The following is a 24484-nucleotide window of genomic DNA, read 5'->3' on the forward strand; positions in this document are numbered from 1 at the left end:
CAAAGATAGCTCATGTGAAGTACACAGTAGACTCAACTAACATATTCGCCAACGACGTGGTACACTAATAATGAAAAATACAAAGAACACAGATATTGGTTGAGAGAGCTCACATGAAGTTCAGAAAAGATTGATGTTAGCTTGTTTTTTTTTGTTTTACAATCACTAGGACCCATTTTTCTCGGTTTCCCAGGTAATTTTTCCAAACTTCACAGTTTCTCATAGGCAACTTTCATCTTGGCACAGCAGTTAATTTCACATTAAAAAAGCACTACCAAAACTCTTAATTCATGTCTCATATCAACTCATTCTTCTGTGACACTTGCAACGTTCTTCACCCAATAAACAACGCCGCTCATAAAACAACAACCTAAAAAAACACTAACAGGAGCATTACACAATGTTTTCTTATGTCAAATTTCTTTAGAAAACAAGAATCACACTCTCAACTGTTTATGAACTGCAGCTTAAGTTACATGGTCCGTGTTTATGTTACAGCACAAAATTATTCCGAAGTTTTGACCTTTTGTCTAGATTGTAGATCACGTTTGATCACGCGCTGAACTTTCCACTCCCATCTGCACTTTTTTGGAATTGCGCTCTCACGCTAAGTTTAGCTAGCCTGGTTCTACCAGACTCTCGTACATTTAATTTGTACAGAGAGTCTGGCCTTTCTCCATTGAAAAGTGTTAACTTCCTTGTAGGCGGGTACTTTGTTTGAAGTTTAAAACTAGAGTCACTCTGGATCTACTATAACCAATCGCTAACGTTAGGTCGTGACGTATGACGACTCAAACTAGCGCAAAACCTCAACGTCATCGTTCTCAGCCACTCCCTCTGTTCGCTGATTGGACCGGTAAAAAATTGACCGGAAAAAAAACAAGAATATACCACAACCCCAGACGTAGTACTGAAGGAAAATGAAAATTGAGCGGAAGTACGTAGGAGGGCGGAGCCAGGCTAAAGTTTAGCGCCCTGTTTAGTAAATCTGGCCCTATATGTTAGGAGCTTACGGTAAAGTTATGCGCAATTCCAGGCTGAAATCCAGGCCCTGAAAACATCAATACAAATATTCCCATGCAAAATATCAGGACACTTAAGCTGTATCATTCCCCCATAATAACTATACCTAAAGTTAGCACACCTATGATGTCTAAAAAAATATTGTCTAGGTAGACCGCTCACTAGGTTTTGGAACAGAGCCCTAAACATGTACATATATTTGCGGTTTCATATATTATTCTGTAGGTCTTTGGTGGTGGTTCTCTTTCTCATTGAATCGGTCCGTCCGCTCTTCATGTGCAGGATCTGGAAGAGTTCTGTTTCAAGTTTTGCGTTAACCACCTGACGGCCATCACTCAGACGCAGGCCTTCGCCGACATGGACCACGATCTGCTGAAGAATTTTATCAGCAAAGCCAGCCGCTACGGGGCCTTCAAAAACTGAGAGAGAGGGAGTCTAGGCTGGTCTTCTGCCCGGGCTCTGCTGCATCCAGGCATGTTATCTCAAATGCCTCAGATCTGGAGAGAGTTAAGCCAAATTCCGGTGGTTTGAGCGTGAAGAAGTGGGAAGCCACTGCACTGGTTGTCTTCTGGGTCCCAGTGCCTTTAAATTACATCCCCATCTGAAGCCCTACATAAGCGGAAGAATTCAAGACTAGCGTCTCCGGATTCAAAGGGACGAGACGAGTTTAAATAGATTGTAATGGAATAGCTAAACAAACACCTCTGAGGTGCTTTACGAGCAAGGGAAGCAAAAGGGAAGAACCATATCATGTAGGAAAGTGTTGATGGAGAAAGAGTGGCTTTTCTGTTACTGGTCAAGGTTACCAAATCCATATCGTATTGTCATGATGGCCTTTATAAAGCAGGCCAACAGCTGAACGTCCAGCGGGGTTTCAAAGATAAAGCTGTGTCATAGGATATCATAATTATCATTTTTTTTTCTGGCATTAGAAGTAACACAGTAATATGTCATATAATTTTTTAATTTAGTATCATCTTAGGCACCAATTTCATTTACAGATCCAACTAATGTCATTTATGTTGATTTTTTACTGACAATAATGTTACTTTTGATATCTTTGCACTCTTCCCGTGTAACAGTGTTATTTTTAATGTCTGTATTTCTGTGCAGTCATGTTTTTACAAGCACTAACACGAGGGAATCTCGCAAAATCTGTCAAGAAAATGACCAAACCATACATCACCCCAAAATAATAAAAACATATATATACAGTAGATATAAAGAAATTATATTTAAACATTTCCCCCCCAATTCTCATGAATTGATTTCTTACATTTGGAGTGAAATGTGAGCAGGACATTTCTCCATGGCATTCCCACATCTGCACGGCTATTGTTGGGAAACGGTGCCGTCTGGTGGCGCTGATGCAAATCTAATCATGTGCCCATATTCTGTTAAAGAATTCCCTTTCCGTTGACAGCTAAAGATTTTCTTGTACCCACAGTGAATCCAAACTCCTTTCAGACATTTTTTTTAATATCACTCGTCATAGCATCAGCCAACCAACCCTAATCTTGAAATAGCACTTGCAACAACAAGCATATGTTTAAATCCAAGGGTTTACAGGAAGTTAAGAGGTGTTAATCGAGCAAGGTCAATCAGAGAGCGCCTTCACTCTCTCCACGTGTTCTTGATGGCCGGTTGCTACAGTCTGTTCATATTTGTTTACACACAGTCAGGGGTTTCTGTTCTGTTGTGGATACATGATTTCCTCCTTTTGTAACCCCTTCACCGAGGGTCAGGACTGCTAACCCTGCCCGATTGCCAAGAGAGGGTCTGTTAAATGTTGCCCAGTGGTCATTTAACACTTGAATAATCTCTGTTTTAAGATGATACCAAACTGCTTGTTTTCCTTTAAGCAAATATCATACAGCACTTTGAATATTTAAATAAATGTCCTTTATGTTGATACTGATGTGCTACATAACTGTTTTGGAAAAGTTATCATTACAAATATAATATTGTAATACAAATATTTCACTTGTTTCTTTTTTCACTTTTAATTTTTTTTTTATAAGTGATAATATATGAATTATTATGCATTACAGTGTATATATATAATTTATTTAAATACATTTGATGTTTTTATTGAACACACTTTCCCGTTCACACCAAGGATATTAATAAAATGACAACTATAAAGTTTTAAAGGTAGAGTATGTTTTTTTTTACTGTACTAAGGCATAAAAATACCATAATTTGATTGCAGATATTTAGGAAACATGCTAAGTTCAAATACTTGTTCCTCCGTAAAACAATGCTACAGCCAGTTATTCTACTTTGAAATGTGCATTTTGTGTTGAATGTCTGTTTTTGTTTTGGTCTGATCCCGCCCACAGTCTGATCCCGCCCACTGTCAATTTACCCAATTGTATTTCGACACCCCGGGTTGGCAGTTCATGGAAAACAAAGCATATTACAGCCATGAAAGCCAGAAAACAAACTGGGTCAGAGATCACAGATTCTAAAAAGCCTCAGCAATAAAAACATCGCAAACGTAGTATACATTAGCTGATCAACTTACAGTTTAAGGCTCATCGCTTCCCATTGTTAATTGCGCTCGTCGCTGTTGCGCGTCATCAATCTGGCTACCCGTGTGAGGAGGAGGGGGTGGGAGAAACAACTCTCCAATATTTAAAATTTGGACTGCAGTACCCATTTCAACCACTAGTTGTCAACATTACATACTGCGCCTTTAATAATCATAATTCTATGAGAACTGGAAATCCACAACACGTCTATAACGAGAGAAAGGTACAATGTTGTTGGAATCACTGGCTTTAAAATCCCTGTAAAGGCAATTCTAAAAAAAAAAATTCTAAATGCATTATAAATGTTACAAATGTATTGCTAAAACACATTACAAAGACTGTGAAGTCCTGAATTGTGGAGTTAGACCGTTAAAAAATTTTTTTTACCACTGCTGTGTTCAGGATTTTTTGAGCAGGGCTAAAACAGTGGCTCGATGACGCACTGAAGCCGCTGAGCTCCTGGCCCCGCCCCTACTGTCGATGACGCACTGGAGCCACTGAGCTCCTGGCCCCTCCCCTACTGTCGATGACGCACTGGAGCCACTGAGCTCCTGGCCCCTCCCCTACTGTCGATGACGCACTGGAGCCGCTGAGCTCCTGGCCCCGCCCCTACTGTCGATGACGCACTGGAGCCACTGAGCTCCTGGCCCCGCCCCTACTGTCGATGACGCACTGGAGCCACTGAGCTCCTGGCCCCGCCCCTACTGTCGATGACGCACTGGAGCCACTGAGCTCCTGGCCCCGCCCCTACTGTCGATGACGCACTGGAGCCACTGAGCTCCTGGCCCCGCCCCTACTGTCGATGACGCACTGGAGCCACTGAGCTCCTGGCCCCGCCCCTACTGTCGATGACGCACTGGAGCCACTGAGCTCCTGGCCCCGCCCCTACTGTCGATGACGCACTGGAGCCACTGAGCTCCTGGCCCCGCCCCTACTGTCGATGACGCACTGGAGCCACTGAGCTCCTGGCCCCGCCCCTACTGTCGATGACGCACTGGAGCCACTGAGCTCCTGGCCCCGCCCCTACTGTCGATGACGCACTGGAGCCACTGAGCTCCTGGCCCCGCCCCTACTGTCGATGACGCACTGGAGCCACTGAGCTCCTGGCCCCTCCCCTACTGTCGATGACGCACTGGAGCCACTGAGCTCCTGGCCCCGCCCCTACTGTCGATGACGCACTGGAGCCGCTGAGCTCCTGGCCCCTCCCCTACTGTCGATGACGCACTGGAGCCACTGAGCTCCTGGCCCCGCCCCTACTGTCGATGACGCACTGGAGCCACTGAGCTCCTGGCCCCGCCCCTACTGTCGATGACGCACTGGAGCCACTGAGCTCCTGGCCCCGCCCCTACTGTCGATGACGCACTGGAGCCACTGAGCTCCTGGCCCCGCCCCTACTGTCGATGACGCACTGGAGCCACTGAGCTCCTGGCCGCCGCCCCTACTGTCGATGACGCACTGGAGCCACTGAGCTCCTGGCCCCGCCCCTACTGTCGATGACTCACTGGAGCCACTGAGCTCCTGGCCCCGCCCCTACTGTCGATGACGCACTGGAGCCACTGAGCTCCTGGCCGCCGCCCCTACTGTCGATGACGCACTGGAGCCACTGAGCTCCTGGCCCCTCCCCTACTGTCGATGACGCACTGGAGCCACTGAGCTCCTGGCCCCGCCCCTACTGTCGATGACGCACTGGAGCCGCTGAGCTCCTGGCCCCTCCCCTACTTTCGATGACGCACTGGAGCCGCTGAGCTCCTGGCCCCGCCCCTACTGTCGATGACGCACTGAGCTCCTGGCCCCGCCCCTACTGTCGATGACGCACTGGAGCCACTGAGGCTGGCCCCTCCCCTAACAATATAACTAGAGCACATTTGCATAATTTCGCCGCTCATTCGCGAGTTACTTTTAGTACTATTAGTTAATACAGCCTACAGTTTGCTAGCTAACTATACCTTCGTCACGGAAATGCATATTACCTGGATGCCATCACTTACAAATCAGATCGGTGTCCTTATTTAAATTTCTGAAAAACGATCATATCAAGAAGAGGTGGATTCATTTTGTGAAGAGCCACCTTGATGGAGAGCTGAGGATCACCGCCTCGGCTTTCATCCTCCCGTGGTTTTGATAGCTTATTTTATTTACTTGGCGGCTTTTTTTATCATTCAAATTTGGCTGGGTGGCTGATAACACATTTTTCTGTGGTGTGACAAACTCCGAACACATACTTAATTTTGACTTTACAGGGTCTTTAAAGAGCTCTGCACACAACATAACGTTTCCGGTTACTAAACGTAACCTCGATGAGGGAGCGAGACATTCCAACAGAAGCTGACTCGTTGACCTGGCAAACACCTTTCAACTAGAAAGATTGGAATAACACCGTTGTTCTACGATGGCTAATGGCGTTCAAGCTCATGAATTGGAGGTGGGAACTATATAATTCGGCGCTGAACGGCATTTTATCAGAATCTTTCAACTCAATAGAGCGAATTTTAGAAGGGAAAGAGGGAAAGTTCACAATCTCCAAGAGCGTACACACTCATAGGGACTCCAAAGTGTTACCCTGTGCCCATGAAGCAGTCTCAGGAACACTGGTGATGAGGGCTATCTGAATATAGAAGTAGGTACCCTCCAGATGTACAAGATTAGACCTCCAGCCAACCTGTGAGATGACTGGCTTTGTATCACTGCACAGTGGAACAACCATAGCACTAAGACAACTAGTGATCTGCAATAGGCAGGGAAACCGAGAGAGAAGTAAGATGGCGGGTAGACTTTACTGTAAATCTGACTACAGTCCTATGCTGTACGTTCCTCATGTCGGGAATGAATTGCCTTTAAGCCACGAGTTCTCTGGTTTTCTAGCTGGCTCAGGCTCTATGCAAAAGAGTCGCACAGTGCTAGGGAGAGCGTTAAACAGCGGCATAGCCTGCGTATTTTCATAGGAAGGCTATGAGCGACGGCATCGCCAGTTTACGCAATGGCTAGTGTAAGACAGAAAAAGCAGACAGGGTTTATCGTAGAAAGGCAATGAACAGATGCAGCATAGCGGTCAGAGTAAGCAACACAACCACTGGCTGGCTGCAAACAAGTGTGTGTATCTGCAGGTTGGAGTAATGCCGAAAGGTTGGGGCATGTAGAAAAGGTATTTATCGTTGGTCGTGAAAGCTGTCTGTCAGGGTGTGGGGTTGGGTATGGGGTTAAATTAAGTTGTAGCAATTGTAGCCCATTACTCAGACCTGCAGCTATCCCTGAAATTTTATATTTTTGACTATTGAAGTTAATAGGTGAGATTAATGAAATAATTACGCCGTTAATAATTTGACCACCTGCATCTGATTTTATACCAATGCAATTTGTCATATAATTTCAATTATATTAATGTGCTATGCATTGCGTTTTGAACCATGGTAAAGATATTAAATGATATTCAAAGTCACATTACACACTTTTAACATTAAATAAAGCATATAAACAGTACCTGAGATTAGCATTGCCACACTTTGTGTTTGTTGTTTCAAGTCGGTTAAAATGGAATCGTCGCGTGTCGCGTGTTGTTAGGACACAGTGTTAGGCTATACATGAACAACAACACGGTCCCACGACTTCAACGCCACCATTACTGAGCTTCCGACAACTCTTTCAGGTTTATAAAAAACATTTTCCCTGAATGTTTGAGGTAGAATCGTTTATAAGAGCACAATTATAAGAAAAAGGATGCTGTAAAAGCGGACTGAGTTTACCTTCAGTGTGATGACGTTTAATCTCCTCGACAGGCTCTAGTCCCATTTAGCCATTTGCTAGCAACTGCCTTTTTAAAGACACGTAACCACTTAAAAAAAAACAAGTGTGGTAATACTGGTGTATTTTATATTGTAGAATAATAAAATGTGAAAGTGTATTGAGCTTGTGTTCACCACAGACCTTATTTCAGCCATTTAACCAAAAACCCATTTAAAAAACCCATTGACTTCGGGACGATGGAACCGGAAGGGCTAAAATGCTAACTCGCTTCCGCATTTTGGCCTATAAAGTGATGTCATACCTGCACCACTCTATAGATCAGTATGTTTCTAAATATGCTAATTGTTGTTCACCACGATTTCAAAATAAAAGTTCAAACCCACGCTCATGTTTGCATGTTTTGATGTCCACATGTTCTTGTTCAAGAAATGTCTGTAGTGGCTGTAGCATTTCTATCGCAAAGTAGTGACCAAATATTAAAGATTAAGTGAACATTTGAATGAAATGTTATTTGGCCAATATTAAACCAGGATTTGATCATGCTGTAAAGTGTAACAACAACAATCACCAGACCATTGGCGCCCTCTGCAGGCATTTGTTATAAGTCATGTACACAATGATTTTTTATATTATGTATATTACATTATGTATTTTAACAGTGTTGTTCAATAAAACCATAAAATTACTTGCTTTTGATACGTTCTTTGAACCAATTATTATTGCCTCGTTGTTATTTCATGAAGGCTGAAGCACAACAGCTTGCTGCTGGGTTGGGGGGGCTGTTTATATTAGGGCCCAAAATGGCGGCTTCCGCGTGGGCGTGGCCCAGTCAGAAGATGCACAGTTTGTGTCCGACAGGGACCTTGACGGGTCTCGCGCAGATCAAATGAAGCTTATATAAATTTTTGGTTCATTTGCAGAGGGGGATATCAGTGCAGCGTATTCCATGATCATCTTTTGGCAATGAGCCAACGGCGAAAGGTTGAGTTTTTTAATGAATGAGAAAGATTCAGAGGAAATGTTGTTTGGCGCCGCATTAGGGGACGTTCCTATGGGAAACAAAACACACCAAAAGTGGGACGAAACTGTGCGGTGTTACAGAGTTTGCGACTCACCATAGCAGGGAAGGCGTGTTTGCTAGCACCACCCAATGGTGAATGATGCACAGCGGGAATGAAAACTTGCTTAGGCGCCAAAATCATTACTGTTACCGATAAGACAGATTGTGGGTGGAGTGATACGTGTAGCCCCGCCCCATTTGCCATGCTGTTCACGCCGTCGCCGCGTTGTCCTTTGCATAGATTGTCCAAAACTCCGATACAGGACACTCAAGAGCAAGTTCGTCTGCACCCGTAGTTAGACGCGTGAATATCTATATCGGCAATAGACTTCAGCAGATGATTTTGATACACAAACACAATATACAAGATGAATGAGTCCGTTAACACGACATTAAAAAGTTAACACAGTAAAATAAAACTGTAATATTGAGTCAATACATATGAAAACACAAACCAACACATTCTCACTAGTGAAAGGTTATCCCATTCCTTCGGGAATTTAAATCTCGGCGGTTTTACAACCAGAAGCAATGTTGTGGCATCACTGTTTCTTACTGTGACGACGAGACGCTGACTGTTCCAGCATACTTTCCCGTTTCTACACTCTAAAAAATGCTGGGTTGTTTCAATCCAATTTTGGGTAAAATATGGACAAACCCAGCCATTGGGTTATTTCAATCAGGCTTCAGTATTTCTAGGAGAAAGACCCCACTTTTTCTTTGTTAATTTTTTATTATTATTTGGTATTAGCTACTAATATACCCTGAAATATTACTATTTTTTATTCAATTGAACATATAATTAATTACAGTAAAATCCAACCTTTGTTTTTTGTTTTTGAAAAAGAACTTAAAATATATAACAAGACTATTTTTCATTCACACAATAAGAAAGCAATTAAAACTGTCTATAGGCCTATATAAGTCCTTTAATATATTTACATAATGATTAGCCACTACCCCCCCCCCCCCCTGTAGCCTATGTGTATCAGTGTAGTATCTGACTGTACATTAACTTTGTTTGTTTGAATTTTAATTAAAAGAAAAAAAGTGTAGAAGAAATGAAGGTCTTCCCTATACCGTCATTTTCTGACGCAGTCAAAATCGAAAGCTCGCAGCGCGCGCTTATGATAAACAGAATGTTTACATTGATATTTAAAATTTGAATTTGCCTAATATCTAAAGTAAAAAGGGCAACAGTTACATTTCCCAACAAATCTTTATTTAATGTAGGCTATATTATGCTTTTTTTCCACCATAAAACAAAAAAGATTTAAACGAGTTCAAATTCTGTACAACTTGATGCTGCAAGACATGTTCAGTGCGCGTGCCTGCCTGTGAGTGGCGCTCGATGCACATTTCACAAATAGCCTAGGTTGTGTCTTAAAACCTTGTGTTCCTACCTAGACAGCATTTTTGGGCATCACATGCGCCTGCCGAGACAGCAGATTTGTGTGGACATCCTACACGCGCCTAGCATTTTCTCCAAAAATGCCGCTGAATGGGAGCAACACCGTGACAAAATCAACATAATGTTGTCTAGGAAGGAAACTCGGTAGGTTTTGGAACACAGCCATAGTTCGACACTTCATTTCTCACCGTTCATTCCTGTGATCATCATCGTATCGTACACGCCTGGCTCTCTCCCGCATCCTCTCAGTCTGATCGAGGCGGATCCTGATCCCGATCCTGATCCCGATCCTGATCCTGGCGATGCTGAGCGCAGTCAAACACTCGTCCTCTGCGTCTGAAGATCTGCAGGTGAGACACTGTGTGTGTGTGTGTGTTTGTGGATAATATGATGGCGCTCACTGAGAGCATCACATCCACCTGCTGTCGTGTGTTTCTGCAGCAGAACTCGGTGTGTGTGCTTCTATCACATGCTGTGCATCCTGCGGCCGAATCTGGCAGTGGGTTTTCTGTTAGCACGCAGACACTGAGTGAATGAGTGAATGAATGCTTGAATTCACTATTTGTGAATGCATATTTATATATGATGTTGAGTCTGTTATTATGATCATTATTTTTCGTGATTGTGTGTGTGTTATAATCGGATTCATTCTTAATATACTAGTTACATAATATAGACAATATTTTTTATAAATATACAATTATATTAAAACATTTCTGTACATGAATATACTAGTTACATAATAGTAAATAAATGCAATATTTTTTTTTATAAATATTCAATATTGTTGTACATTAATTTGCTTGTATTTAATTACTAATGTGTAATATTAGTATCAGTAATAATAACAACAATAATCTTATGCATTATACAATTCATATTATATATACATCATTTTTTCTTTATAAAATAAGTTTATAGAATATATTAATATTTTTACTGTAATGTTATTGTAATATGAATAATAATGATTACATTATTAATTGATATTGCCATGATGTTTATTATTTATAGCCTATATATTATCTACAATATTGATATGTTTGTATGATTGTGTAGTTAGTTTATTATAATAATAATAATAATAACAATCAACTTGTTCTTAATTGTAATATTAATTAAAATTCATATATAGCCTATATAATTATATTTAAGTAATGTAAATACATTAACAATATTAATACAAATATATATATATATATATATATATATATATATATATATATATATATATAATTGTATATATAATTGTATTTTTTTATTCCATAATGGTTATTTCAATGATTTCATTTCCTGTTCTTTTTTTTACGTTTCTTTTAACTGATGCAGTTTTTTTAGAAAGTGTTATATTGAGGAAAATTGATTGACAGGCTTAAAATTCATTTTTATTTAAGACGATAAGCATGAATTTATTAAAGTACCAAAAATACAACCTCTCCATTATGTTTCCCTGCGTCGTGTGCATAAGCTGTTAGTGTGCGCCATTGGAGAACGCTAACTTTTCTTTATCCGTCCTGAGCATAGACAGTATATAAGAGGTCCTGAGTCAGCTCTTCTCATTCTGTCACGCTTTACTTCCTCAGTCTGCATCATAACACAGGGGAGTGAACACAGGGAACACTTTCTGCCTTTTATTTTGGTGGAAATTCAAAATCTTTTGAACATTTCTATCAAATAACCCCCCTCTTCACACAAAGCTGATGAGAGGTTTGCTCTTGAAAGGGAAAGGAGGCGTTTCCTCCGGTTTCATTTGGATGTTAATATTTAATTAGCGCTTCAGATCTGAGAGTGGGAATCGCTGCTTCCATTTAGAGATGCTGGAGAAAAGGGTCTGCAAAAGACACACACACACACACACACACATAAAGAAAGACAGATGTAACGTGTTTCTCTAATCCAGGTTAGCTGGTTGGTTAGTGAACAGGTGCAGACTGCAGTGGATCTGCTCTGAATGCTTGATGGGAACGGAGGGGGATTTGAATGACTGTGACATCAGTTTTGTCAGACATTACGAGAGGTCTTCACGCTTGAGTTGTATATCTATGGACCTAAATATAAACGTAGCAAGAGGGAGATTTGTCATCTACTCAATTTTATTTTCGGACAAGCGAAGTTAGCTGTTTGGCTCTCTCGTAAAAGCAAAATAGTTGGTATGGGACAAACTGATGGTACTGATTTATGAGGGTTTGATGAAGTCAAGGTTAAGAATCGAATTTGAATATTATCGACTGAATGAGAATATTGAAGAATTCAAGTTTAAGTGGGCTATAAATAATTGTGTTTGCGATGTTGACTGCAATGGTAATTTACAAATTTATGTATAATTATTTATGATGATGATGGTTTTAAAAATGTTTATGGGTGTTTATTTATTTCCTTGTTGGCAAAATAAGTGATTGAAGATTGTTTGTAATTTTTTGTAATTAAAGTTTGTTCAAAGGTCTCTCTCTCTCTCTCTCTCTCTCTCTCTCTCTCTCTCTCTCTCTCTCTCTCTCCACTTCACTTCACTCGAGTATACGTGTTAACAGCAAAAAATGGCAGGATTATGTTTAATTCACTCGTTTTCACTGCATTGTGAAGATTAATTGCAGATAGATAGATGGATGGATAGATAGATAGATGGATAGATGTTAGACAGACAGATAGACGGATAGATGTTAGATAGATAGAAGTTAAATATCTATATAGATAGACAGATTTAAATTTGGTTAAAAGCATTTAGAACTTATTTACATTAGCTGATGTAGGTTTAAATTATTTTAAAAAGTTTTTTTTTTTTAAGTTTTAGTTCACATTGCTGATGGTGATCGGTGCATTATGTTGAAATACTGAGGCATCAGTGTATCATGAGAGCATGTGTGTGTTTCTGGCAGAATCACTGCAGGGCTCGTGCTGCAGAAACTGTGTGTGTGTGTGTGTGTGTGTGTGAACTCAGGAAGATTCATTTGTTTCTATATCTGGCTCTAGGCCTCCGTCAAGCATTACTGCTCTGAGAAGAACATCTACAGTGAATGTCAATCTTGCATTTAAATGCTGTCATTAAAAGCTCATTTACGCGAGTAATCGCACACACAAAATACTAAGTTCCATTTACAGCTTTATCATTTTGCTGACAGCACTGTTTTATGAATGTGTGGAAAAGCTTTAAAAATTGAATTTAGACACTTGCACTTCAGCACATTCATATTCGAATGTGATGCCATGTACATCACACACACTACATTTATTAAGCTGTTTGCTGGATCTTTTGACAGATTTGAGCTGTTTTTAACTCTTTCTCCGCCAGCATTTTTTTATTTAAGTTGCCAGTGTTTGATAATTTTCACAAAAATGTCATGGCCCCCAGAATATGTTGTTGTATTAATATCTGCAATATCAAAAGTAAAAACAGAGCCTCTGCTTTGAAACAAATATTCTAGCTTTTGTGCATTCTTTTTTTTATAAACACTTGAATGTGCATAAGTCTCATGAAAAAGCAACATTTTGAACAAAAAGCTGAGAAAATCGCGTTTTTGTCAAAAACTGTCCATATCACATTCATAATGGTGATCAAAACCCGTACAAGTGCGGCGCTTGTGCTGTGAGATAGCAAGACACAATGGCGTATTCAAATACATCAATCGGGTTACACTTACAGTTTAAAATGCATTGTTATTTTTTTGTACCGTGTTGTTGTACAGTAGTGAGATTGGTAATAAATCACAATGCGCCACAGAGCAGGGCTGAGCAGGAATTCATCATGCATGCTCACTTGAACATAGCGGAAACAAAGCCATCGCTGTGTTCTCTCCTCTGTTCTCTGTCAGCTCGACATCTATCAGGAGGACCTCTTCCACCGGTCAATAGAAGAGTCTCCCTGTAATGACACTTTTTCAGGTCATCTTACTGGTGCTTCGTTCCCTCTAATAATGCACTTATATATGACACAGAGACCACACAGCTTTAGTTTGACTGGTAATCGTTGAGAGCCATTGAATCGCAAGGCTCCAGATGCTGTTATTATACTTAAAGGGATAGTTCATCCAAAAATGTTAATTCTGACATTTACTCACCCTCAAGTAAGTTGTTCCAAACCTGTATGAATTTATTTCTTGTGCTGAACCCAAAAGAACATATTTTGAAGATTATAACCAAGCAGCTGATTGACCCCATTGACTTCCATAGTATGGAGAAAAAGAAAAAAGTTTTCATTTTTGGGTAAACTATCCCTTTGAGCTTCATATCTGCTGAGAGCCTTTATTTAGCATGCCATATTAGGCATGTTATGTACATATTTCTAATTACTGTCCAATATGCAGTCATGTATTCACTGATGTAACTACAACTAAATTGCCTGTCGCACTTTATTATGGATCTAGACCTTTTTGGCAACTTTCTGAGTGAAAAATATATAAACTGGCAAGTGGTTCAAGTGTTTAAGCCATTATGTTGCTTGGTCCCAGTGTTACTTTACTGTCATTGAAATACTATTATAGTTTTTGTTAATATTTTGAATCAGATTTTTTAATAATATTTTTTTAATTATAATTTTGATTAAAGCTTTAGTCATTTTGTTGTGTTTTTGCCGTTTTTATTAGTTTTTAGGCTAGGCTATATAGTTTTTATATTTTATTTAGTGTTAGTTATTTTAGTACCCTAAATTTAAATAACGAGAAATGGTGCTTTGCCAAATTGCTAAATAAATGTATTTTATTTTGGGTATTGTTTATTTTATTTCATAATCATTTTAAAATGTTTATGGTTTTAGTTAAAGCAACACTAAGGAAGATTTTTTACCTTAAAATAATGTTTCCAAAATCGTTTCAGCGGTTCATCAAGTCGTAACAGGATGACAGGCACTTCTCCTATAACCACACTATGTAAGATTGCCAGATCGGGTCGCGTTTCTGTAGTTCCAATGAGACATAAGAAAACTACAAATTTGACTTGCTTTACGTCAAGCGTTACAATAGTCATCATTTAGTTTTTCTTCGTTTCTGCTGTCGCAATACATCATACTTTCATGAAATCATGCATCATACTCTACCTTGTCTGTGGACATCGTTCATTCCAGAGCCGGTGTGTGATAAACAGCGAGCGTGTGTGCGACAGTAGCTGCGGGAGGCTCAATTATTTACGACAGCGGTATCCGCTTCCAACCTGTGGGGCGACCGAAGAGGAACAGTTCCTTGGTGTTGCTTTAACGATAATAACCCTGCTTCATCCGTGCCAGTAGGTGTCAGTATAAAGTCCAAGTTTTCATTAACCATTCATTAGGATGTATTCCCTGATTTTGGTCGTAGATTTGAAAAAGAGAAGTTAAATATACCATAATAATTACAGTTTACATCCAAAACTCATATCTATACTTAAAAGCTAAAATTTCTCACTATTGTTAGGCTGTGAGGACATTTTAACTACAGGACTTCTGAAGCCTTTCTGTGAAAGTAGGTCAAGTAGACGGTTTGGTGTGTGTGTGTTTTGGTATGAAAGAGCGTTTAGGTGTGGGTGTGTGGAGTCGGGCATTGGGAAGATAAATATTTTTATTTTATTATTTTTAAGTAATTAAGTGATTGCTATGCAGGTTTTATGTTGTATTTACAAATCAGTATAATGATATATGTTAATCATGACAACTCTCGGAATAGTTTTAGCGTGTTATTGAATATGGCAGTGTTAATGCATTTGGTCCTGGTGGACTAGATCTGCTCTCTGCTGTTGGTTATTGCTGCTGCAGAGCTAGTATGGACTTGTAATAGATACATAGTCTCGCCGCTGTGAGCATGTAAGATATGCTGCTGCTGCTGGATGCATAGACATACATAAATGCTGTTGCATATCTAGGCAGGTGGAGCTGGGGGAGGTAGAGGGGTTCAGTTCAGTTTAATCCTGTCAGCCTAATTGGGAGATTCTCAGTGTCTGTGCACCAGATAAATGTGGCTCTGCTCTGAGGGCTTTTGAGTTGCTTGTTGCTTAACAAGCTGCATTTTCAAAGTAGCTTCCACGACACTAGTTGTTTCCATTCTCTATTTCTGTCTACCTTCCTCTCGTAAATAATTGAGCTCCTGCCTCTAAATGGTCGTGGTGATGGGTTGCAGGGTTTCTCTTGATACATATTCTAAATCTCTTCACGCTGTCACTCACTGCTGTGTTACTGTGACCTGCAGCCCTGACGATGATGTGACTCGTCACATGCGACTGACAAACCCTCACGCAGAGACATTCAGTGTGTGACAGTTAGTCATTGTCTCTGACAGCTCGACAGTCACTGTTTCAAATATTCTGTAACATTGAGCATGACTTTAGTGTGTCACTAAAGAGTTGCTCATTGGGGAGTTGAGGTCCTTGTACATGTCCTTTACTTTACTGTCAGACACATTTATAATGTTGCGTTAATTACATGGTTTGCTTATTAAATGAAAGAAATAGGTCAAACTGAGAGTCAAAAAGGACTGAAAGGAACACTTTCCTTAAAAACAACAACAGAAAATGAATTTAAAAACAGCACAGAGGCCATAAGGGTTTGTATAGCGCTTTAGTCCTGGAAATTGTCACTATGAAATATACCATTATGTGGAAAGCTACTATTTCTTTTCTATTACTATTTTTTAAAGCATACACTCTAAAAAATGCTAGGTTGTTTTAACCCAATTTTGGGTCAAATATGGACAAACCCAGCCATCGGGTTACATTTTTAAATTGCATTTTTGATCCAACGTTTGGGTTTGTCCATATTTGACCCAAAATTGGGTTAAAACAACCCAGCATGTTTTAGAGTGTAGAAAGATGATAAGACATCATTATGACAGTAAGTAAACCGTAATGCTTGAGTGCAGTTGCACAAAATCGGCAGATGCACAAAGTGGGTCAAGAAAGTGGACCATGCCAAGAAAGAGAAATGCACAAACTATATTTTGTTACGTTTTATTTTTCTCTTATATTACTATAGGTTTGGCAGCAGCCAACCAAGCAGACTGTCTTTATGATCGGTTTAGGTGACAGATTGTTTTCTGTTATTTGTTTATAAAAGCAGCATTCACTGTGATTAATGTTTGGGTGATGTGTGTATATATATATATATAATTTGTAGTAGTGTCAAATTTACAATATATGATACTATAATGGTAATTAGCCATAGTCGTTCTTCAAGCATGGCATCTATTAAGATACATCATTGGCTAATTTAGATGCTTTCATCTATTATTTATCCTTTACAAAATCAGTTACTGTTTTCTGGAGAAGTGTGTTCCCGTTGAGAACAGTTGTTTGCAGCTACCTCAGGGAATGACCTCCTACGGTTGAAGTTCTGTTCTCGTTGCTAGGGAGAACTGAGCGTGAGTGTGTTTTCTCACTGCGTGGAGAATTATCAGCATGTTCATCATTCTGTATGAAAGAATTTCATGATCTGGATCAAATATTACACTTAATCCCATTTGACCGAAGCATTAGATGATGTGTTTTGCTAGGGAGTCTTTTCACCTTAAAAATCCTTTTAATAAAACAATAGCAGTGCGCTTTTTACTTTTAATACAGCGCTGATCCTTTACATTGTCAGCTGATCTGAGAAGATGCCAGTATTTGATCATGTTTTTACCAAGGAACTGACAAAGGAACAATGTTTTGGAGCAAACGTTTTTAGCCTTCATCTCTGAAAAATAATAGACTGTTGAGAATAACGTTTGTTTAGGTCATTTTTAAAACGCACAAAACCAAGCAATGAAATGCAAGTGTACATTGACAAGAAATTAAAGTACACCACAAAAATGTTCGAATGTGCAGATTATAAATTGACCTTAATTATAATAGTTAATTTTATTCAAAACCTGAAGCGTTTCTGCACAAAGAGAGGCTTTGTGGGTCATAATTCTTAACATAATACTATCTGTTTATGGCTTACACTCTTTTCCCACCATTGACTAAAATTTTCCGAATATCAGATGACACACATTCTGATCAAAACACGGATGAAGAAGCAAAAACAATTGATAGCATATGTAAGCCGATGCATATGTAAAATAACGTGATCATCAACATTAAACAGCATATAAATCAAAACTGCCTAATGTTACTGAATGAAATGTCGACCCAGGACGAGGTATAGGACTGTGCAAGCATTAGGTGTGTTGATGCACTCGATCTATCTACTCCATCTATGTTTTTATCATTGTTCTGAATCCGATCCGGATGTACTGTAGTCTTTGACAAAAATGCTATATTCTCAACTTTTTTTCATGAAACTTACCCACATGCATTGCATTAAGCTAGAATAAAACAGGTTTTGTGTTTAAAAGCAGAGGCTATGTTTTTTCTTTTGATATACTGGATGTTCAGATGTTTATACAACAAAATATTCTGGAGGCCATGAAAATTTGGTGCAAATAATCAAAAATGCTGGCAGTGGCTGGCAACTTAAAAAAAAACACACTGGCGGGGAAATAGTAAAAAAAAAATTATATTGAAAATTAGCATACAGAATTTTTAGTATTTCTTAGTTGTAGTTCTGTTGCAAGTTTTATGTCAAGACATTTATAAATATGTTTTTTACCCCCCCATTGACAGGTTGAAGACCAGCCCTGATGTCATCTACTCAAAACTAGTATCTCAAACAACAGTGAGAAAGATGCCAATACTTACTTTATCTTTTAGTTTGAATGCGGAGAGAGCTCCAGACCTCAAGGGAGGATCAACAAGACTGTACTTGAAAGCTTGAGAACACATGAGCCTTCAGGAAACATGAGTGTGAATGATGAACACACCAGACCCTTCGGGACCAACAGTGAAGATGGCTGTAAGGAAATCAGGAACAACAACAACAACAGGGAAGCTGAGGATTCGCTGGATGGAGATGCCAATGCTAATGAAATCCAAAGGGGAGATGGAGAAACAACTCTGGAGGCAATTGATGACCTGTCCTCTGTGGTATCTCACACTAAGAAACAGGTGAAGATGACTATTCAGGCCACAGATTCCCCGTGTGATGACCCGGAGCTGGCTGAGTTTGAAAGGCTGGAAAGTCAGGAAATAGAGGATGAGGAAAAGAACAATGTTCCTAAAGGTTACATGAAAGGGGTTCTATCCACCGATATGACAAAGGCCGAAGCAAAATCTCTAAAGGATAGCAAAAGAATTTCCCAGTTTACTTCAAAAGAGCAAGAGTCTACTGTTTGTCCTCAGTCCTCTAGCAAAGAAATTGTGACCAGCATAGCCAGGACTGACTTTAGCTCTGAAAATGATGTTTTTGTTTCTTGCCTCTCCACAATGTCTAGTCTTGGAGGAAGTCTTGCTAGTGCTCTGGACAACGCCGGTCGAACCCACAGCTCTGATTCGTGGCATGCTCCCTCAGAGCCATATCGAACTCTCTCTGAGGACCTTACCCTTGCCTCACAGTACTGTTTGACAATTTCAGATAAAACCCGAAGCTTCCTCCATACTGAGGGCATGCATCATCAAGGAGGAAAAAGTACAACGCACATCGGCAGTGTCAATCTTAATCTTAACTCTACCGCCTTGCCTGAAGAACCTCATTTAGAAGCACAAGAAAACCAATTAGCTACAGACTTTGTAATATCTGAGAGCTCAGGGCAACTGACAAATGGCACGAGTGAATGTAGCATTGCAAGGATCACAAAGGTCCATAATGAATCAGGAAGTGCCAATCAGGACGATCTTAGAGAATCTGGAAGTCATGTAAAGGAGTACCATGTAAAAGACGAAAAGGCTTTAAATTTGAAAACAGTATTGACTGAGAAGAAATCTTGCCAACCTCTTGTCTCAGACAATGCTCAGTCTACTTCACAAAACAGAAGGTCCTCCCATGATTCCACTGTTGATATAAAGAATAAACTCAAAACCCAGAATGAGGAACCTCCTGAAATTGCTCTTAAAACCTCGAAACTAACCTCAAAGTGTGCACCCGTCCACTCTGATTGTTCTGAACCCCAACCATACAAGAAGCAACTATCTTTTGAAAAGACCCGAAGATCTAGTTCGTCGAGTTTGGAAAGGCGAAAACCTTGGGGCAGCCCATCTCGCTCTGAGACCCCTCCATCCCCTAAAACCACCTGTTCACCTCGGAAACAGCCACCTTCATCACCAGCCAAATATACTAGCACAAGAGAAGCGAGTCAGGAGCGGAGTGAAACCTTACAGAGGGCAAATACTGGTTTGAGGCAACCAAGTAAAAGCCTTCTCAGTAGTAGTTGCAGTCTCCAAAAACCGTTCGTTCCTCAACAACCCACTAGAGCAGAGTCTGAATCCTATAAGTCTTCTCCACCTCTGAAGCCCAAAATTGTTCGGCCAAAAATCATAACCTATGTGCGCAAGAGCCCTCAAGCGAAACCAATGTCTGAAGGTCCCTATGAAGTATCGACACTACCGCCGAGACTTACGCCATACAGTAGCTCACCAACCTCAAAAGATCCCAAAGCCGAGGGGTTCAGAGGTTCGCCAGTGCTCAGCTCCTCTAATATCGTTTATGACAAGTATCGCCAGGAGGTACAGAGGTCAGGGTACTACTCCCCTCCAGGACTGATGCCGTCTGGGATCAGGCCACCTAGCCACACTGTCCCCCATAAACTGGTGGGCAAATCGGAAAGTTTCCATGGAGAGCTGCCAGATCAATACTTGCATGAGGTGGGACTTCTCAGTCTATGTCAGTAGTCTATGTCAGTTCAGACTGTCAGTCCAAACCTGATTACTTCTGTATCTGATTGGAATCTGATCTAAATTATTGACCGTCCACACTAGGTATCACAACTGTTCGGATCTGATTTGTGTGTCCCGTGCCGCTCCCTCGTTTTCCGGAATATCTACATTGGTTTCTATTGCAATGGCGTTGCGTTAGTAGGCAATACAAATGTTGTCTAATTTACAACATGACAGTGTGTAGAAACATAGGAGGCTGGTATGCCTGGCTTTATTCCGTGCTGTCGTCTCAGCCGGTATCAAATCTCAACATGTCACCATTTATATTGTAATTTTCTGCTCGATTGGCACTTTGCAACAACACAATCTTGTTTATGCAACCATTTTTTTTTTTGCTGTTCACACTTGCTAAATATGATTGGATTCCAGTCGGATATGCACAAAAATCGGTTTGGACTGAGTCTGATCGAGGCTTTAGATGCCAACACTCTAGATAAATGGGTTGTGCTTGTGAAAGCATGAGCTGTAAGCATAATTAATTGATACTCTCAACTGCTTCATTAGGTTTGTGATAGCAAAGAAATCAAGATATACTGTACTTACTGTTCCAGGTTGGTAGAGCGGTTCAGCTAAATACCCATGATGCCGCTGCTTCCGTTTTCCGCTTTCCCAGAGCCTTAAGGCCTCAGCTTGGTCTTGGAGCCGTCACCAGACAGCCTGCTACTAAGAACAGGACAGTATTACCATGTCAAAGATCGGCATCACCCCTCAGTTATGCCGCTCCAGCTGTTCATGCCTCAAGTAGTCAACAAGAACCCATAGGTCAGTAGGCTCTAAAACCCTCAAAGTCATGTTCCTAGTTGTCAGTTGACGTTGTTCAGAATGCGATATGTTTAATTAAACAGTATTGATTTGTATTAGACATTTGCTTAAAATATAGCTCATAAAGCTAGACAGGAATATACCGGTAGTGGACTAACTTCACAGTTCTATGCTGCCAGTACACATAATCAGACTCCTTTCTTATGACAATGCCCACCCACAGAACTTCCATCAGCTGCAGTCATTGATTCTTACAGGCGTTACCATTTCTCTTTGAAATGTAAAATTCATGACAGCAAGGACAGCTGAGATACCTTGTCATACACTTATTTTTGTTATATCTTCAAATATCTCTTAGGAGATTGAGAGAAACAATTGAGATTGAGAGAAACAAACAGTTGAAAACTGTGACTTTGGGAAAACCTTTCGGAATTTAACTATCTCACTTTTATACAGTAGTTGGCTCTTTTAAATGGGATCTTGAATTTAGTTTCTCCTTAGTCTTCTGAAAGTAAATCAAGGAACTGGATTTTTGCCAGTCAGTTAAATATAAAAAAAATGTCCTGGAAATTAATAAATCAGCCATTCTGAAAGTAAAAATGATTACTAAATCGGATCATCGGATTTGCCAAATGAAAGTTTCTTCAAACCTTAAGAACTGTACTTTTTATTGGTTATATTATTGTTGAGCTGTTCCCATACAAACTTCATTCATCAATCCATACCAACAGGTCTTTTATTAATTCTCAGTAAACATGGGGATCTTTAGAGGTGTTTTCTACAGCATTAGAAAGCCTATACCTCTCTAAAGGACATTTATGCATATATGTTTTACCAAGTCTGCCATCATTTACTTGTTTTTCATTTTTATATTTTCTCTGTGCAACTAAAAAAAACATGTTTTGCAGAAAGGCCAAGCTGCCAGAAAGTCCAAAAATGTTTCAGAAAAGTATATTCCAAGTTTTTTTGTGTACGAAATTGTGAGAACTAGTGACATTTGTATGCAATCTTTCCTCCTTCACTGGTATTTATTTCATCGCTAATCATGATTTAAACAAATTAGGTCAAGATTGTTTTCATTTTATTATTATAGATTGTTGACGGGGATATCAAGCCAAGTTATATATTAAAGGAGAACTCCGGTCAATTTTAACATTGAGCTCATTTTTTTGTAAATTTGGAGTGCTGTCAATACAGAGAACAACGACAAAAATAAGTGTTGCCCACACCGTGTTATCCTCTTTTTAAAATGTGCACCCTGGTGACTTCAATGGGGCAAGTTTTAAACATGCTTTTAGCCTCTTAACATCCTTAATGTGTCATACAAGTGCCCAGCCATGTTAGATGATTCTTTTAGAGTTAACACGGGTGAATCTGACTGCAGGAGATGTGATAGATATGATAGATATGAATAAAAATGATGTTATTTCAGCCAGCGCAAATACCTGTATTTACATCCTGTTTTCGGTCGAAGTCCAAAGTAGTCGATTGTCGAGTTCACGTGCATAGGTTTAGTTACCAATGATCACGCGCGTGAACTCGACAATCGACTACTTTGGACTTCATCAGGAATCATCTAACATGGCTGGGCACTTGTATGACACATTAAGGATGTTAAGAGGCTAAAAGCAGGTTTAAAACTTGCCCCATTGAAGTCAACAGGGTGCACATTTTAAAAAGAGGATAACACGGTGTAGGCAACACTGATTTTTGTCGTTGTTCTCTGTATTGACAGCACTCCAAATTGACAAAAAAATTAGCTCAATGTTAAAATTGACCGGAGTTCTCCTTTAATGAACTAGTGATATTTGTTTGAAGGAACAAATCTACAGGAACTAATGTTTGTCAACTGCTTTACAGTGGATCAGAAAAGACTAGCGTTGGGTGTGGTCCCCAAATTTATGCTCCCCAAACCGGGTCAATCTGGACTGCGTCCTCCCGGCTTCTCCCATCTTCCTCCTGCTCGACTGGCCGCTTTTGGCTTCGTCCGCAGTGCTAGCGTGTCTTCTGTGTCCAGCAACCAATCAAATGACAGCACACACAGCGACCCCTGCCGATCCAGCCGTGAGTTTTACATCTCTTCTTGTCATAAACCTGCTGTTTACACACTTCCCATTCTGGAGTATGCAGATGTCTGACTGTTCTGGGTTTAACAGATTTCTCAGCTGCTGCTAGTTGATTTGTTTATGTAGAGTTAGAGGTATACCTTCAAGCTCTTGTTAATGGTGTCTTGTAGTGGTGATTGTTTAGTGTCGGTCTAAATTTTTAAAAGTGTAAGGAAATGCTACAGCAGCCCACATGCTCTAGTACTGGTATTGTGTTAGGATTAGTATAGGCCTTGTGGATTATCCAACTCTTCCTGTCATAAGCCTTCTTACTCGCAGATACAAAGTACAATCGATGGCTTCAACTCCCTGCTTGTTGCACTGTATGCAAGATGATGCATACCTCTCATACCTCTGATGCTCAGAGCTTAATGTATAGAGCAGTGTTTCCCAGTCTTTTAAAGTGCCCCTATCCTCTTTCATGTAGTGTGTAGCTGTTTGTGAATGCAAATGGTCTGCAAAGTTTCAAAGATCAAAGTGCTCACAAATGGAGTTATTGTCTCTCAAAAGAAAAAAATACCATTTTAAACCTGAACCGAGCCGTCAGTAATTGCAGGCTTAATTACTGCTCAAACCTACCTAGGTTTGTAACAAATTTGCATAATGCCAGCCTATGATCTTCATTGGCTGCCCGTGAGGAACGTCTACTTTGACCCTCAAACACTAGTTGTAGCCGAGGCCTGGAAGAGTTTGGATTGTGTTGTAGACATGTTGAGAAGACGCTGTTTTCTGCGCTGCGAAAGCAAATCCACTTTTCAGCACATCAAAAGGATGAGGACTCGGGTTCTAACCCAGCAAACACATTTACGTTGTGGCACGTTGCATTTCTGCTATGGCAACGTGGCTGTCTACGTGCTCGCAACATTGTAACAACGTAGAATTGTAAAATTGTAAGATGCGACAGGGCTGTAGCAATGTTGTTGCGCGACATTCAGCAACTGAGAGACGACTTTCTGACAAAAAAATGTTTTATGCTAGTCTAGATAGGCCTATATATATATATACTGTATATATCCCCCATTTAGCATTTTATGTTTTGAGGTACATTTTTAATTAGTCAGATGTTAGATAATTATATAATTTTAAAATATTGTTTATCCTTATTATTATTTAATGGAACTATCAGTTAATTAGCCTAATTATAATCAACACCTGCAAGTGTACA

General features: G+C 40.0%; 2 protein-coding genes across 3 annotated transcripts in view; both read left to right on the top strand.

Moving 5' to 3' along the window:
* rcbtb2 (regulator of chromosome condensation (RCC1) and BTB (POZ) domain containing protein 2) overlaps window positions 1-3176 on the top strand; it is a 40501-nt gene extending 37325 nt beyond the window's left edge. Inside the window, exon 12 of one of the 2 annotated variants that reach the window (XM_079610900.1) lies at window positions 1306-3176. In XM_079610900.1, the coding sequence (XP_079467026.1) occupies window positions 1306-1446 (141 nt within the window). In that variant the 3' untranslated portion in view covers window positions 1447-3176. Of the gene's footprint in view, window positions 1-1248 lie in introns of both variants that reach the window. The other variant, XM_079610901.1, reaches the window with a different exon arrangement.
* Window positions 3177-18481: 15305 nt separating this feature from the next.
* The window catches only part of mtus2b (microtubule associated tumor suppressor candidate 2b), a gene marked incomplete at its 5' end in the record, with an annotated part of 37161 nt that continues 31158 nt past the window's right edge, over window positions 18482-24484 (top strand). Inside the window, 3 exons of the mRNA XM_079610790.1 lie at window positions 18482-20380; window positions 21004-21214; window positions 23075-23336. Of these exons, the coding sequence (XP_079466916.1) occupies window positions 18482-20380; window positions 21004-21214; window positions 23075-23336 (2372 nt within the window). The remainder of the gene's footprint in view (window positions 20381-21003; window positions 21215-23074; window positions 23337-24484) is intronic.

Source organism: Phoxinus phoxinus, assembly GCF_949152265.1.
Source record: "Phoxinus phoxinus genome assembly, chromosome: 4".
Taxonomy (NCBI): Eukaryota; Metazoa; Chordata; class Actinopteri; order Cypriniformes; family Leuciscidae; genus Phoxinus; species Phoxinus phoxinus.